Source organism: Neophocaena asiaeorientalis, unplaced genomic scaffold (genome assembly GCF_003031525.2).
Source record: "Neophocaena asiaeorientalis asiaeorientalis breed wild unplaced genomic scaffold, Neophocaena_asiaeorientalis_V1.1 scaffold14, whole genome shotgun sequence".
NCBI lineage: Eukaryota > Metazoa > Chordata > Mammalia > Artiodactyla > Phocoenidae > Neophocaena > Neophocaena asiaeorientalis.
In genome coordinates this window covers 147,266-162,409 of record NW_020175192.1, presented here as the reverse complement: position 1 = coordinate 162,409, position 15,144 = coordinate 147,266, and the positions used below count along the sequence as shown (strand labels likewise).

The window sequence follows — 15,144 nt, the reverse complement described above, 5'->3', positions numbered from 1 at the left end:
ATATACTAGATATTCAATAAAACAATGAGGTTATTATGCTGAAGCTCACTAAACACTGCTTAAGGTCTTTAAAACTGTCTTAAACGTGAAATGATAAAACAAAATCTTTCTGATGGTGCTTTCAGCCATAGCCCCCCTCGGGCTGACTTGAAGGCAGGTGTTCTTTAGTCTAAATTCCTGCGGCTTGGGTTTGATGAAGCTGCAGTATTTAGCAATTTGACTTGTTCATTGCCTAGCAGATTCCTAGAAATGCCATTACCTTCTAAATCATGTCTACTTTAAAACAGCACAAGGAAACAGTCTGAGGTCTCCCTCTTTACCTTCCCTTTTTTTAAATAAGTAAGTCAATTTATTCCATTTTTAAAAAGTAAGTCAGTTCCTGTTTCCTGAGAGACCCATATATCAGGTACTGTGTGAGGTGTGTGGGCATTACAAAAATAGCTCAGACTTGGTTTTGGCTCTCAGCTAATGGAAGCTGAAGGGGTCAGTTGATGTTAGGCAGGTCATGTCTACAAGGCAGAACGGTGCCTCTCGTTCTCTCCCCCACCCAACACCATGCTAGACACTGGATGAGTTGAGAGAAGGGAAAATGAACTTGCTCTGCCTCCAGAGAGCTTATAAACAGTAGAGGAGACAAAATTCCCGCAGGGGTCAGGGTATGTTCTGTACTGAGCATGTGGTGTAGACCTGTAAGTGCTGTCCACACAGCAGAGGAATCGGCTGTGAATCCGGGGAACTCTGGCTTTGAGTGGGGTTTGCAGAAAGGACCTCGTTGTTAAAACCGGGTGTCTAAGAGCCACGGGAGAGAAGGCAGTTGAGGACCAATGCGTTTACCACGAGCCTTGACGGCTCAGGTCAGCACTGATCCAGCAGGGAGCAGACTCTTTTGAAGCTTGTGTTTTCAGCAGCCCTGTGGATTTTATACAGTTGTCTGGAGGCTCAGAGTTGGGAGAATGGGGCTGCTGCCCCTCTGGGCCCTCAAGCCTCTGGGGCCTCAAGCAAGGACTTGACCTTTCTGGATCTCCATGGCCTCCAAGAGGAAGAGGTTAGAGGGGCGAAGGCCAGGTTCTCTTTCACTTTAGAATTCCTGGGGTTCTGTATTCCACAGTGGGAAAAAGCACCCAGCACAGCACCTGTCAACCTAGTACGTGTCCAGTTAGAGTGCGGGCGCACAGCTGTGTTCTACCCACCCACCCCCAACCCTCTGCCCCCTCCCTCTGGTCTTCTTCCTTCCTCCCCTCCTTAAGTCTTATGCTTGGTATAAAAGGATGGAGAGCTGACTTCTGTGCCTGGCTGGTGGCTGAACCATTGGGCTGTGCTTCGGAAGGGAAGGCTCTTGCACTGTCTCAGCCCTGGACTCACTGTGAGATCTTGAACACTGTCCCCATTGCCAAAGCAGCTAAGAAATACTTTCTTCATGAAATTAGAGTTTGGTATTTTTTTTGAAAATCTTTACTGGAATATAATTACTTTACAATGGTGTGTTAGTTTCTGCTTTATAACAAAGTGAATCAGCTATACGTATACATATATCCCCATATCTCCTCCCTCTTACATCTCCCTCCCACCCTCCCCATCCCACCCTTCTAGGTGATCACAGAGCACTCAGCTGATCTTTTCTGACTGGTGTGAGGTGATACCTCATTGTAGTTTTGATTTGCATTTCTCTAATGATTAGCGATGTTGAGCATCCTCTCATGTGTTTGTTGGCAATCTGTATATCTTCTTTGGAGAAATGTCTATTTAGGTCTTCTGCCCATTTTTGGATTGGGTTGATTGTTTTTTTGATACTGAGCTGCATGAGCTGCTTGTAAATTTTGGAGACTAATCCTTTGTCAGTTGCTTCATTTGCAAATATTTTCTCCCATTCTGAGGGTTGTCTTTTCATCTTGTTTATGGTTTCCTTGGCTGTGCAAATGCTTTTAAGTTTAATTAGGTCCCATTTGTTTATTTTTGTTATTATTTCCATTTCTCTAGGAGGTGGGTCAAAAAGGATCTTGCTGTGATTTATGTCACAGAGTGTTCTGGCTATGTTTTCCTCTAAGACTTTTATAAGTGTCTGGCCTTACATTTAGGTCTTTAATCCATTTGGAGTTTATTTTTGTGTATGGTGTTAGGGAGTGTTCTAATTTCATTCTTTTACATGTAGCTGTCCAGTTTTCCCAGCATCACTTATTGAAGAGGCTGTATTTTCTCCATTGTATATTCTTGCCTCCTTTGTCAAAAGTAAGGTGACCGTATGTGTGTGGGTTTCTCTCTGGGCTTTCTATCCTGTTCCATACATCTGTATTACTGTTTTTGTGCCAGTACCATACTGTCTTGATTACTGTAGCTTTGGAGTATAGTCTGAAGTCAGGGAGCCTGATTCCTCCAGCTCTGTTTTTCTTTCTCAAAATTGCACTAGCTATTCAGGGTCTTTTGTGTTTCCATACAAATTGTGAAAGTTTTTGTTCTAGTTCTGTGAAATATGCCAGTGGTAGTTTGACAGGCATTGCATGGAAACCGTAGATTGCTTTGGGTAGTATAGTCATTTACACAATGTTTATTCTTCCATTCCACGAACTTGGGATGTCTCTCCATCTGTTTGTATCATCTTTAATTTCTTTCATCAGTGTCTTATAGTTGTCTGTATACAGGTCTTTTGTCTCCTTAGGTAGGTTTATTCCTAGGTATTTTATTCTTTTGTTGCAGTGGTAAATGGGAGTGTTTCCTTAATTTCTCTTTCAGATTTTTCATCATTAGTGTATAGAAATGCAAGAGATTTCTGTGCATTAATTTTGTATCCTGCTACTTTACCTAATTCATTGATTAGCTCTACTAGTTTTCTGGTGGCATCTTTAGGATTCTCTATGTATAATATGATGTCATCTGTAAACAGTGATAGGTCTTCCTTTCCGATTTGGATTCCTTTCATTTCTTTTTCTTCTCTGATTGCTGTGGCTAAAACTTCCAAAACTGTTGAATAAGAGTGGTGAGAGTGGGCAACCTTGTCTTGTTCCTGATCTTAATGCAAATGGTTTCAGTTCTTCACCACTGAGAACGATGTTGGCTGTGGGTTTGTCATATATGGCCTTTATTATAATGAGGTAAGTTCCCTCTGTGCCTATTTTTTGGAGGGTTTTTATCATAATTGGGTGTTGAATTTTGTTGAAAGCTTTTTCTGCATCTATTGAGATGATCATATGGTTTTTATCCTTCAGTTTGTTACTGTGGTATATCACATTGACTGATTTGCGTATATTGAAGGACCTTTGCATTCCCGGGATAAACCCCACTTGATCATGGTGTATGATCCTTTTAATGTGCTGTTGTATTCTGTTTGCTAGTATTTTGTTAAGGATTTTTGCATCTATGTTCATCAGTGATATTGGCCTGTAGTTATCTTTCTTTGTGACATCTTAGTCTGATTTTGGTATCAGGGTGATGGTGGCCTCGTAGAATGAGTTTGGGAATGTTCCTCTCTCTGCTATATTTTGGAAGAGTTTGAGAAGGTTAGGTGTTAGCTCTTCTCTAAATGTTTGATAGAATTCACCTGTGAAGCCTTCTCATCCTGGGCTTTTGTTTGTTGCAATATTTTTAATCACAGTCTCAATTTCAGTACTTGTGATTGATCTGTTTATATTTTCTGTTTCTTCCTTGTTCAGTCCTGGAAGGTTGTGCTTTTCTAAGAATTTGTCCATTTCTCCCAGGTTGTCCATTTTATTGGCACATAGTTGCTTGTAGTAGTCTCTCATGATCCTTTGTATTTCTGCAGTGTCAGTTGTTACTTCTCCTTTTTCATTTCTAATTCTATTGATTTGAGTCTTCTCCCTTTTTTTCTTGATGAGTCTGGCTAACGGTTTATCAATTTTGTTTATCTTCTCAAAGAACCAGCTTTTAGTTTTATTCATCTTTGCTATCGTTTCCTTCATTTCTTTTTCATTTATTTCTGATGAGATTTTTATGATTTTATTCCTTCTGCTAACTCTGGGGTTTTTTTGTTCTTCTTCCTGTAATTGCTTTAGGTATAAGGTTAGGTTGTTTATTTGAGATGTTTCTTGTTTCTTGAGGTAGGATTGTATTGCTATACACTTTCCTCTTAGAACTGCCTTTGCTGCATCCCATAGGTTTTGGGTCATCATGTTTTCATTGTCATTTGTTTCTAGGTATTTTTTGATTTCCTCTTTGATTTCTTCAGTGGTCTCTTGGTTATTTAGTAATGTACTCTGTAGCCTCCGTGTGTTTTTATTTTTTACAGATTTTTTTTTCTGTAATTGATATCTGGTCTCATAGCATTGTGGTTGGAAGGATACTTGGTACGATTTCAATTTTCTTAAATTTACCAAGGCTTGATTTGTGACCTAAGATATGATCTATCCTTGAAAATGTGCCATGAGCACCTTAGAAGAAAGTGTATTCTGTTGTTTTTGGATGCAATGTCCTATAAATATCAATTAAGTCCATCTTGTTTAATGTATCATTTAAAGTTTGTGTTTATTTATTTTCATTTTGGACGATCTGTCCATTGATGAAAGCGGGGTATTAAAGTCCCCTACTATTGTTGTGTTACTGTCAATTTCCCCTTTTATGGCTGTTAGCATTTGCCTTATGTACTGAGGTGCTCCTATGTTGGGTGCATAAATATTTACAATTTTTATATCTTCTTGGATTGACCCCTTGATCATTATGTAGTCTCCTTCTTTGTCTCTTGTAATAGTCTTTATTTTAAAGTATATTTTGTCTGATATGAGAATTGCTACTCCAGCTTTCTTTTGATTTCCATTTGCATGGAACATCTTTTTCCATCCCCTCACTTTCAGTCTGTATGTGTCCCTAGGTCTGAAGTGGGTCTCTTGTAGGCAGCATATATGCTGCTCTTTTTTTGTATCCATTCAGCCAGTCTGTTTCTTTTGGTTGGAGCATTTAATCCATTTACATTTAAGGTAGTTTTCGATATGTATGTTCCTATTACCATCTTCTTAATTGTTTTGGGTTTGTTATTGTAGATCTTGGAAAAGTTCCTTTGGCATTTGTTGTAAAGCTGGTTTGGAGGTGCTGAATTCTCTTAGCTTTTGCTTGTCTGTAAAGGTTTTGATTTCTCTGTCAAATCTGAAGGAGATACTTGCTGGATAGAGTAATCTTGGTAGTAGGTTTTTCCCTTTCATCACTTTAAATATGTCCTGCCACCCCCTTCTGGCTTGCAGAGTTTCTACTGAAAGATCAGCTGTTAACCTTATGAGGATTCCCTTGTGTGTTATTTGTTGTTTTTCCCTTGCTGCTTTTAATATTTTTTCTTTGTATTTAATTTTTGATAGTTTGACTAATATGTGTCTTGGCATGTTTCTCCTTGGATTTGTCCTGTATGGGACTCTCTGAGCTTCCTGGACTTGATTGACTATTTCCTTTCCCATATTAGGGAAGTTTTCAACTATAATCTGTTCAAATATGTACTCAGTCCCTTTCTTTTTCTATTCTTCCTCTGTGACCGCTATAATTCAAATGTTGGTGCATTTAATCTTGTCCCAGAGGTCTCTAAGACTGTCCTCAATTCTTTTAATTCTTTTTTCTTTATTCTTCTCTGTGGTAGTTATTTCCACTATTTTATCTTCCAGGTCACTTATCCATTCTTCTACCTCAGTTATTCTGTTGATTGCTTCTAGAGAATTTTTAAATTCATTTATTGTGCTGTTCATCGTTGGTTTTTTGCTCTTTAGTTCCTCTAGGTCCTTGTTAAACATTTCTTGTATTTTCTCCATTCTATTTCCAAGATTTTGGATCATCTTTACTGTCATTACTCTGAATTCTTTTTGAGGTAGACTGCCTATTTCCTCTTCAGTAGTTTGGACTGGTGGGTTTTTTCCTTGCTCCTTCATCTGCTCTGTGTTTTCTGTCTTCTCAATTTTCTTAAGTTACTGTGTTTGGGGTCTCCTTTTCGCCATCTGCAGGTTTGTAGTTCCCATTGTTTTTGGTGTCTGCCCCCAGTGGGTAAGGTTGGTTCAGTGGGTGGAGGGGACTGGTGCCTGTGTTCTGGTGGATGAGGCTGCTTCTTGTCTTTCTGTGGGCAGGACCCCATCTGGTGGTGTGTTTTGGGGTATCTGTGACCTTATTGTGATTTTAGGCAGCCTCTCTGCTAGTGGGTGGGGTTGTGTTCCTGTTTTGCTAGTTGTTTGGCATAGGATGTCCAGCACTGGAGCTTGCTGGTCGTTGAGTGCAGCTGGGTCTTAGTGTTGAGATGGAGATCTCTGGGAGAGCTTTCACCGTTTGTTATTATGTGGAGCCAGGAGGTCTCTAATAGACCAATATCCTGAACTCGGCTCTCCCTCGTCAGAGGTACAGGCCTGACACCCCGCTGGAGCACCAAGACCCTGTCAACCACACAGCTTTTGGGAAGCCTGAGGTCTTCTGCCAGCGTTCAGTAGGTGTTCTGTAGGAGTTGTTCCACATATAGATGTATTTCTGATGTATTTGTGGGGAGGAAGGTGATCTCCATGTCTTACTCCTCCTCCATCTTGAAGGTCTCCTCTAGAGTTTGGTATTTTAAAGGAAAATATGAAATTTTCTTCAAAGTCAAAATATTATATAAGTAGGAAAAAAATTAAATATTAAGTGACATCATCTGAAACTTGCCTTTTGGATAAAATTTCATTGTATGTGCTATCACAGGTACTACCAATGTACATCACTTGACATATAACAGTAGTTTTTCTTGCATCTATTACTTTAATGCCACTACTTAAGCTGTGACTTCCTAATTTAAAACAGTTTAAACGAGTACATGCCATTTGCTATCTCTGTTCCTTTTCTTTGAACTTTGTCAGGTGTATTTCTCTACCTTCTGTGAAATCCCCTTTGTTAGCGTTGTCCCATGAGAATGGTCTGCACGCTTCCCTAATGGATTCTAAGGGCAAAGACAAAAGGGAGGAGAACAGCAAGCTTCCTGATTGGTCTTTCTTCATGGTGGATATTACAGATTTAATTGCGTGAGCCTAAGAACATGCTGCGTCTTGTGGTTCCTGCCTTCCTCCTTCTCCGTTTTTACATCCACTTTTGTTAGGAAAGTCTGTGCGTCTCCTGTATGGTGGGATTCTAGCATTGAAATAATTTGCGTGGCCTGTATCCATTTATGGCCGTAAGAACCACTTGGAATTTTTATTTCAGTGGTGAAAATAGACAGATTTAAGAGGCATGATTTTAAAATGCTTCTATTTTGAGATTATCTCCTTGATTCTTGCTTCATGAAGATGATGAAGCTGGAGTAAAGCACTGCACATTGAATTTAGACATTTATTTGACTGTGAATAAACTGTACACTATAAACTATAAACTGTGAGTCATTGTACTTACAGATCTGGACTCAACAGAAAAATGGGTCCAGTGTTTCAGCAGCCAGTTCACAGAAGAGGAATTCCAGTAAACATACGAAAAGGTGTTCATCCTCACTTGTAATCAGGAAGATGTAAATTCAAATCATTTTATACCCATAAAATTAGCAAAAATTTGTAAGTGTGAGATCAAATTTTGGCAAGGATGTAGAAAAATGGGAAGTTTCAAGCCTATTGTGGAAATGTAAACTGGTGGAAACACTTTGGAAAACAGTTTAGTGTCATTTTAAAGATATACATTTTCTAAAATCCAGAAATTTCAGTTCTTGATGATCACAGGCAGACTTCAGAGACATTGTGGGTTCAGTTTCAGACCACTGCAATGAAGTCAATATCTCAATAAAGCAAGTCACACAGATTTTTTTGGTTTCTGAGTGCATATAAAAGTTATGTTTACACTGTACCCCAGTCTACTAAGTGTGCAATAGCATTCTGTCTAGAAAAACTATATACGTTAGTGAAGAAATGCTTTATTGCTAAAAAATGCTAACCATCATGTGAGCCTTCAGTGAGTTGTAGTAGTAACATCAAAGATCACTGACCATAGACCACCATAACAAATATAATCATAATGAACAAGTTTGAAATATTTTGAGAATTACCAAATGTGGCACAAAGACACAAAGTGAGCAAATGTTAGAAAAATGGCATCGATAGACTTGCTTGACACAGGGTTTCCACAGACCTTCAGTTTGTAAAAAACACATTATCTGCTAAGTGTGATGAAACGAGATGTGCCTGTATGCTATAGGGAAATTCTTGCTCATATTTACTAGGTAACATGCATAAGAATGTAGCATCATTTATAGCAGCCCAGAGAAACCTGAAAACAACTTAAATATCCTTCAGTAAAATTTGAGGTTGAGGGAAGTCAGAACCTCTACTATTTTGGAGGGAAAAGCATAGGTCACTACATTTTTTAGAATAGCAGCTTTCAGAATAATTATTTCTTGATGGCATTGCTTGTCTCAAAAATGAAAAAAAAAAAAATGCAGGTAGGTCTTCATCTGTAGTGACAGACAGGACAGCACTGCTGAGGACGTGAAAGGGAGAAGCCAAATTGTGCAGCCCTCGGGATGGGTGCTTGACTCTGCAGCCGGTGACTTGCCTGCTTGGGTATCTCTCAGGAGGCCTGGTCTCAACTCTGTGGCAGTTACTCCTGACACAGGGCTATGAAAGCATTTGGTTTTGTGACCAGGGGCCTGGTTAGGGGGGCTGGCCTTGGCCTTGCTGCTTTTCGAAGGTACACGTGGACCCTGGCCTGAGAAAGTTGGTAAGATGTGGCAGCAGAGGCATGTTGGACTGTTTTGATGAATTAACGTCATTCATCATACGGGATTTTTTAAAGTGTGCTACAGTTGTTTATTGATTTTTCTGGATGCTAAATGGCTTAATACTTTCCTGCAGGAGGAACAGCTGAAATCTCACGAGAGCAAGCTGAGGCAGATCACCACAGAGCTAGCCGAGCACCGCTCCTACCCACCTGACAAGAAGGTTAAAGCCAAGGAGGTGGATGAGTACAAACTCAAAGATCACTATCTGGAGTTTGAGGTGTGTTGAACCTAAATGTAATAATTGCCTGTACCTGAGCTACTTTATGATTTTTTCCATGAGGCAGGTTTTTTTTATACTTACTGTAACTGTGGGCAATGTACCTTGACCCTGCCTCTCCCTGGGGAGCTCTGTGCAGGGTCTAGGTCATGGTGGCCCCTCATGTTCATGGTTCTGTTTAAGCGTCAAACAAGCATCAAGGAATAATTGGCAGTTTATGCACTTAAAAGCAAATAGCCTGCCTGTCGGAATAGCAGGTGCTGGCTGCAAGACAAAAAAACAACAAGTAGATGGACATGCCAGGGTGGGCAGCTGCTTTCTCTGTTTCTGCACCTCTTCCAACACAGTCTTAGTCAGAAAAAGTACCGCAGAGGAAATGAGCTGCAGGGCGACATGATGCCTTTTCCTGCTGCTAGGCAACAGATGCATCTTTCCTCTTACCACTCACTGCCCTTCACAAGAAGGCTAGTTGTGCACGTCCATATACTATAGCAAGTGTGGTCACTAAAAGGGATGGGGAGGATCCATAAACTCTGGAAAGACAGAAAATTTAAAAGCAAGTTGAAAGCAGTATAAATAGTAAATATTACCTTTGGCTAAATTTTCTCCCAAGTTAGCATCAGGGTTATGCAGGATCCTCTGACTCTCCCCCTTCAGCTGCCACTTTAAGACACTTAAAGTATCTCTTTTTTTAAGTTGATAGCCTGTAGTCCAAAATGAAGAACAATTATCTTTAAATTATTTACAGTCTTTTTCTGTTGAGTGTGTTGAATCCATCTTTAACTATTGTTTTTCATTGTAGCTCTAGTCTATTCTACTTATTCATCTCCTTCTTTCCCATCTTACAATCATGTTTCTTCCTTGGGCTTGAAATGTAGCATCATCTGAGCACCCTCGCCCTGACCCCTGCCATCCCCCAGGATCTGATCAGGAGCCAGATCCCAGTGCTCTGCCTCTGCGATGTCCCTCCTGTCCCTTGCTTGCCACCGGTGTTGCTTTTATGCCTCTCTGCCCAAGTGCTGGGTTTTCATGTCTCACCTGAGCCTGGCGGCTGCTTCCTGTCATCAGTTCATCCTGCATGCTCCTGTCAGTTAGTTTTCTAAGGCATGCTTCTGCTCGACAGCTGCCCTTGATTTTCCCCACAATTTACCTTCAGATAAAGTCCAATCCTTAGTCTGAGAGGATTTGGGTTCCTTCTGCCTTTCCACAACACGGGTCTTCCCACCACAACCTCCATGTATATCAGTCACATTTCTGCCCACTCTCCTCTCTCCAAACACGCTTTTTATGCCTTTGTTCATCTACTTTATTCTGCCCCAAATGCTCTTCCCCTTATTTCATTTCTGAAAATGCTGTTCATCTTCCAAGATGCAGCCCAAATCCCTCCTACGAAAAGCCTGCTCTAAATCTGCTGGTTACCGTCCTGCACGGTGACTCCCGTTATGGTGATTTCAGGAAGTCTTTGTATCTATGGCTTCCGCGCCAAGGCTGTGAGCCCTTGGAGTGCAGGGGCCTCAGGTCCATTTCTAATCTCTGCTCTGTGCTTGCTTTTGGGCTGCACAGGATTTCATGGAAGCTTTTAAAAGTCTTTTTCTGAGTTATAAAATTTCTATTACAAAATGTAACATTTGGTCCCCTGCAGGTCCGTGTACTAGTTTTCTTCATGGTTAAGCAGGTCCTTGCTCTGGGCAGATGAAGAAAGATCTTTCTTTTATTAAAGGAGAAAGTTTATTAGCTAAAACTTTGGAAGCCTTACCAGCAAAAGACTTGAAAAAATACCTTTTAAGAAACTAAGCAGCTCATCTCTCCCCACACTTGTTCATTCTTGGGAGATGGGAGTTCTCAAAAATCAATCACAATTCTTCACACGTCTGGAGTGGCTTTCAGCTGTAGGCCCTTTTAGTTTCACATGTGCTAATTAAATTTCCCAGCACCTCAGGCCCCTGCTGCCAGCTCTCAACACCTTGCCCTGAGCCCTTGGCTCAAAGGCTACAAGTCTCTTCCCAGGAGGCAGGGGCGGTGGCAGGACCATAGAAAGGATGCCACTGCTAGAAGCACTCCCTGCTTTTGCATCCACTGTGGTGCCCCTTTTCTGAAAATGTAACCCAGCAAAAGCTGGCATTTTCATTTCCTGACATGAACTTAGACCAACCTCTGTGGAGATGAGTCTTGCTTTGATCAAATTATCACATCAGGGTTTCCCTGGTGGTGCAGTGGTTGAGAGTCCACCTGCCAATGCAGGGGACACGGGCTTGTGCCCCGGTCCGGGAGGATTCCACATGCTGCGGAGCGGCTGGGCCCGTGAGCCATGGCCGCTGAGCCTGCACGTCCGGAGCCTGTGCTCCGCAACGGGAGAGGCCACAACAGTGAGAGGCCCGCGTACCGCCAAAAAAAAAAAAAAAAAAGAAAAATTGTCACATCAAGGAGCCTGAAGATTGCATTCAAGGACTTTGGCTCATTAAAATCTTCTTATATGGTAATATGTCAGGCGTGCTGGATTGCCTGTCAAACTGTGTTGACCTGTGTCACCAGAAAGGCACCTCACTTCATAGAGGTTATCTCAAAAATTTTTTGTAATCTTTTTTTCTTAAGTGAATCATTATTTTTCACTAACTTAAAATTGAAGTACTATATCTTTCGGGGTCCACTTTGCTGTTATTTCAGCCACCAGAATTTGTCTTGTGTGTGTGCCTTAGAGAGGCTCTGCAGAGAATTCAGTGCTTGACTTTTTACAGCCTTCCCTAGCAGGCTGCTCTATTTCCTGAACAGGAGGTCTGAGTGTTACTGACCGTCCCATGTACTTTGTTCATTGCTCTATCCCAGCTTCTGGAATATGGACTGAGTGCTTGATACATATTTGTTGAGTGAATAAATAGAATTTTGTTATTGAGTATAAAAGATAACATCAGAGGAAGTGGTTCCCTGAGAAAGCTTAGTAGCTCCCCTGAAAACTAATGTGATAAGCAGACAGCAGTGTCTGCAGTTCATTGTGACCTCAGATGGGCAGTGACAGGAAGGGGAGCTTGAATCCCATCTGCATCCTTGTCACCAGGGAAGAACACAGGCAGGAGCCTCTTCTCTCACCTGTTCCTGTAGTAAAGGGACTCGCTGTGGTTTCAGAGCAGTTCTTGTAATTTTTACATCTTGGTAAGAAAAACACCTTTATTTTGTTAGAATATTAAGCTGTTGGTAATAACACTGGGGTTGTTTCTAACTTAATGTGTTTCAGTTATTTATATTCCAAGTTGCTTTCAGTACAAACAGTTCTTCGTAGTGCGCCAAATTCACAGCTCTTTCTACGACTTAGAAATTCTCCAAACCCTGACTGACAGTAACTGATTAGAAACTCTGGTAAATAAGAAGGTTCAGTGGTTGTTTTTTGTTTGTTTGATTTTTGTTTGTTTGTTTTAACATCTTTATTGGAGTCTAATTGCTTTACAATGGTGTGTTAGTTTCTGCTTTATAACAAAGTGAATCAGTAATACATATATCCCCATATCTCTTCCCTCTTGCATCTCCCTCCCTCTCACCCTCCCTATCCCACCCCTCTAGGTGGTCACAAAGCACCGAGCTGATCTCCCTGTGCTATGCGGCTGCTTTCCACTAGCTATCTATTTTACATTTGGTAGTGTATATATGTCCATGGCACTCTCTCATTTTGTCCCAGCTTACCCTTCCCCCACTCCGTGTCCTCAAGTCCATTCTCCTGTTTGTTTGTTTTTGAAGTCTATAAAAAGTCTACAGAGAACAAGGAGACTTCCATCAATCTCAGCCTTAGCCTGTAAGGATATTCACTATTACTGTAAGCAGCAAACTCCCCTCAGAATGGCTGTTAGTTGACCAAGTTCATGCCTGTCTCTCTTTATTGTGTATTCATAGTGGGTGGGGAGGGGTGGCATTGCTTTGTTTTTGATTGAATTGGTTCCCCCAAGCTGTGGCTGTTACTTGTTTAGAAGAGTTCGTGTGGAGTCTGATCTCAGTTTTGAAAGGGTTGTTAGGCATCATAAGTCTGTGTAAGAAACTCGCCATCATTTCCCAGTTTCAAAAAATAAATATCAGAAATGGCCTCACTTCCTTATAACTTATTTCTACTTTATTCAGTTCCCTTTTCACTTAAAAATGTTTAACTGATCTCCATCTTCCTAGTACATTAGGAAATTTATCAGGATGTGGGACAGGTGGGTGGTTTGTGTCACATATAAAAACTTACAAAGCTCCAGCCACTCGAAGCACAGTAGGCTGGGCTGTGCCCGATACTCCTGGGCCCTTTAAGAAACAGCCCTTGCTAGCAGTGTACTTGGCCCCAGAAATTTGTCTTTATGTCTCTTTAGCAGTTAAAGTGAAGATACTGTTTGATCCAGGATGTTTTTCATGTGACATTTAAGATGTTTTCAGTGGCATAAGTTATTAATTCTTAGACCTGAGTAGGGAAAGGGAGACCATAGCAACCCAAATCTGTGAGAAGCGTGACTGGGCTGTAAGAGGTTTGCTTACAGGAGGGAGGGATTCCTGAGGGCAGGCTAACAGAGGCTCCCGGGTTCACTGCAGAGCCAGGGCAAACCTGGCGGGCAGCACCAGACCAGTGCATTTCATGGGCCAGCAGACCTAAGGTCAGAATGTTTTCTTTGGCCATCGCAGTGCTGGATTTGTTTTCACTGAGATTTGAATGCATTTAGGGAAGACCTACAGGGCCCTCCCCACCACCCCTTAGTATATCAAGCCTAGCAGGCATCCACATTTGTGTTGCTGGCCTGGCCCCTGGGGGCGGTTCAGTTTGCCATCCCTGTACAGAGGCTGCAGACAGTTGGATATGCTTTGTGTCTTAGATCTTTGAACATGGGCTTTGGAATCAACTGTCTCTTTGTGGTGAGAAAATGGATACTTCCAGGTACATGTGTTCTCAGGTTCCAATCCAGCAGGAAAAGAAGTCCACGTCCCTGATGGCTCTACCCAGATGCAGAATAAGTCCCGTTGGCTGAATGGGCTAGAAATCAGCCACGTGCCCACTCCTGAATTTCGACCTGGAGTAGCACATGCTTATGGCTTAAGGCAGGCAGGGCCCACACGAACCACATGGCTGGAAGCTCAATTTTAGAAACAACAAATGTCCATTCTAGTAAGACATGTAAATCTCTTGGGACGGAATATTTTAAATCTAGGAAATCTAGGGCATCCTTGAGGCGTGATGCATCTTTTTCTGAATTTCTAATTTTTGGTGGCATGTAAAATGGCGCGATTCCTTCTGAAATTGATGTATTTGAAATAAGAGCACATTCCATACAGTGCCGTTCAGGAAATTCAAAGCATCTCATATCAAGGAGCGCACGTAATATGAATTTCTGGGTGTAAGCCCTCAGTTTTATCGTTGGGCTATTTGCTGCACGGTGGGTAGGTGGTGGTTTGATGTATTTCTTTTTGAACAGATTCTCTGCTTGTGATCTTAGCCCTGCCCCCTCAGATTGCTCAGTCTTTGTCAACATCAGATAAATAATTTTCATGTGACGGTCCACTTTTTCTCTCACAGGAGAAGCGCAAGGGCATATTTCAGTGCACTGCCAGCCGCCACAAGGCTAATCCATCTCTGAAACAAGACAATCTAGCTGTTAATTTGTGAGTCGCCTTGTTTGTAAAAGTACAGAGATAGCTGTGATCACCATCTTTCTCCCTAGCGAAGGGAGAGTCTCAGTTGAAGGAGAGTCTCAGTCTCACTTGAAGAAGAGTCTCAGTCTCAGTAACAGGGTCTAGCCTGGAATCCAGCACTGTCTCCTTTATAGAAAACATCACAGAGGTGATCCCTGGTCTGGATCTGAGAAGCTAAGATGTGGCAGGTTAATAGAATTCTTGGGGAAGTTTAGGAATTTTCTTTTTCTAATAGAAGACTAAGTGTTAGAGTCTAGAGACCCAGGTTCAGCATCTGCCCAGGCATACAAGTCCAGTTAACTACAGAGACAGGAGTCTTGATTGCCGTTTGGAGTTGCATTTTGTATGACACAACGAGCGAGGTCTGCAGAGCGCTGGATTTTCATCTGTAAAAGATGATGCACGCTTCTGAAGGGAGGAGAAGCTTAGCAGCAGGATCCTTTGAATCACATTTTAAACAGATGATTGAGAAGCAGAACAAACAGCCAGTCACAGGACCCACAGTGACTCTGTCCCTAAATCCCTCCTTACACCTGAAATGTCTGCTCTGAGGAGGGTCACTGCTTTGGGTGAATGTACTGTCTGCCAGAAA

The 15,144-nt window shown here is 41.6% G+C and overlaps 1 protein-coding gene across 2 annotated transcripts in view; it reads left to right on the top strand.

The window, feature by feature from the left end:
• The window catches only part of PSD3 (pleckstrin and Sec7 domain containing 3), a 557,682-nt gene that overhangs the window by 523,868 nt on the left and 18,670 nt on the right, over nucleotides 1–15,144 (top strand). For both annotated transcript variants that reach the window (XM_024765145.1, XM_024765144.1), the window contains exon 15: nucleotides 8,769–8,912. In XM_024765145.1, coding sequence (XP_024620913.1) covers nucleotides 8,769–8,912 — 144 coding nt within the window. The remainder of the gene's footprint in view (nucleotides 1–8,768; nucleotides 8,913–15,144) is intronic.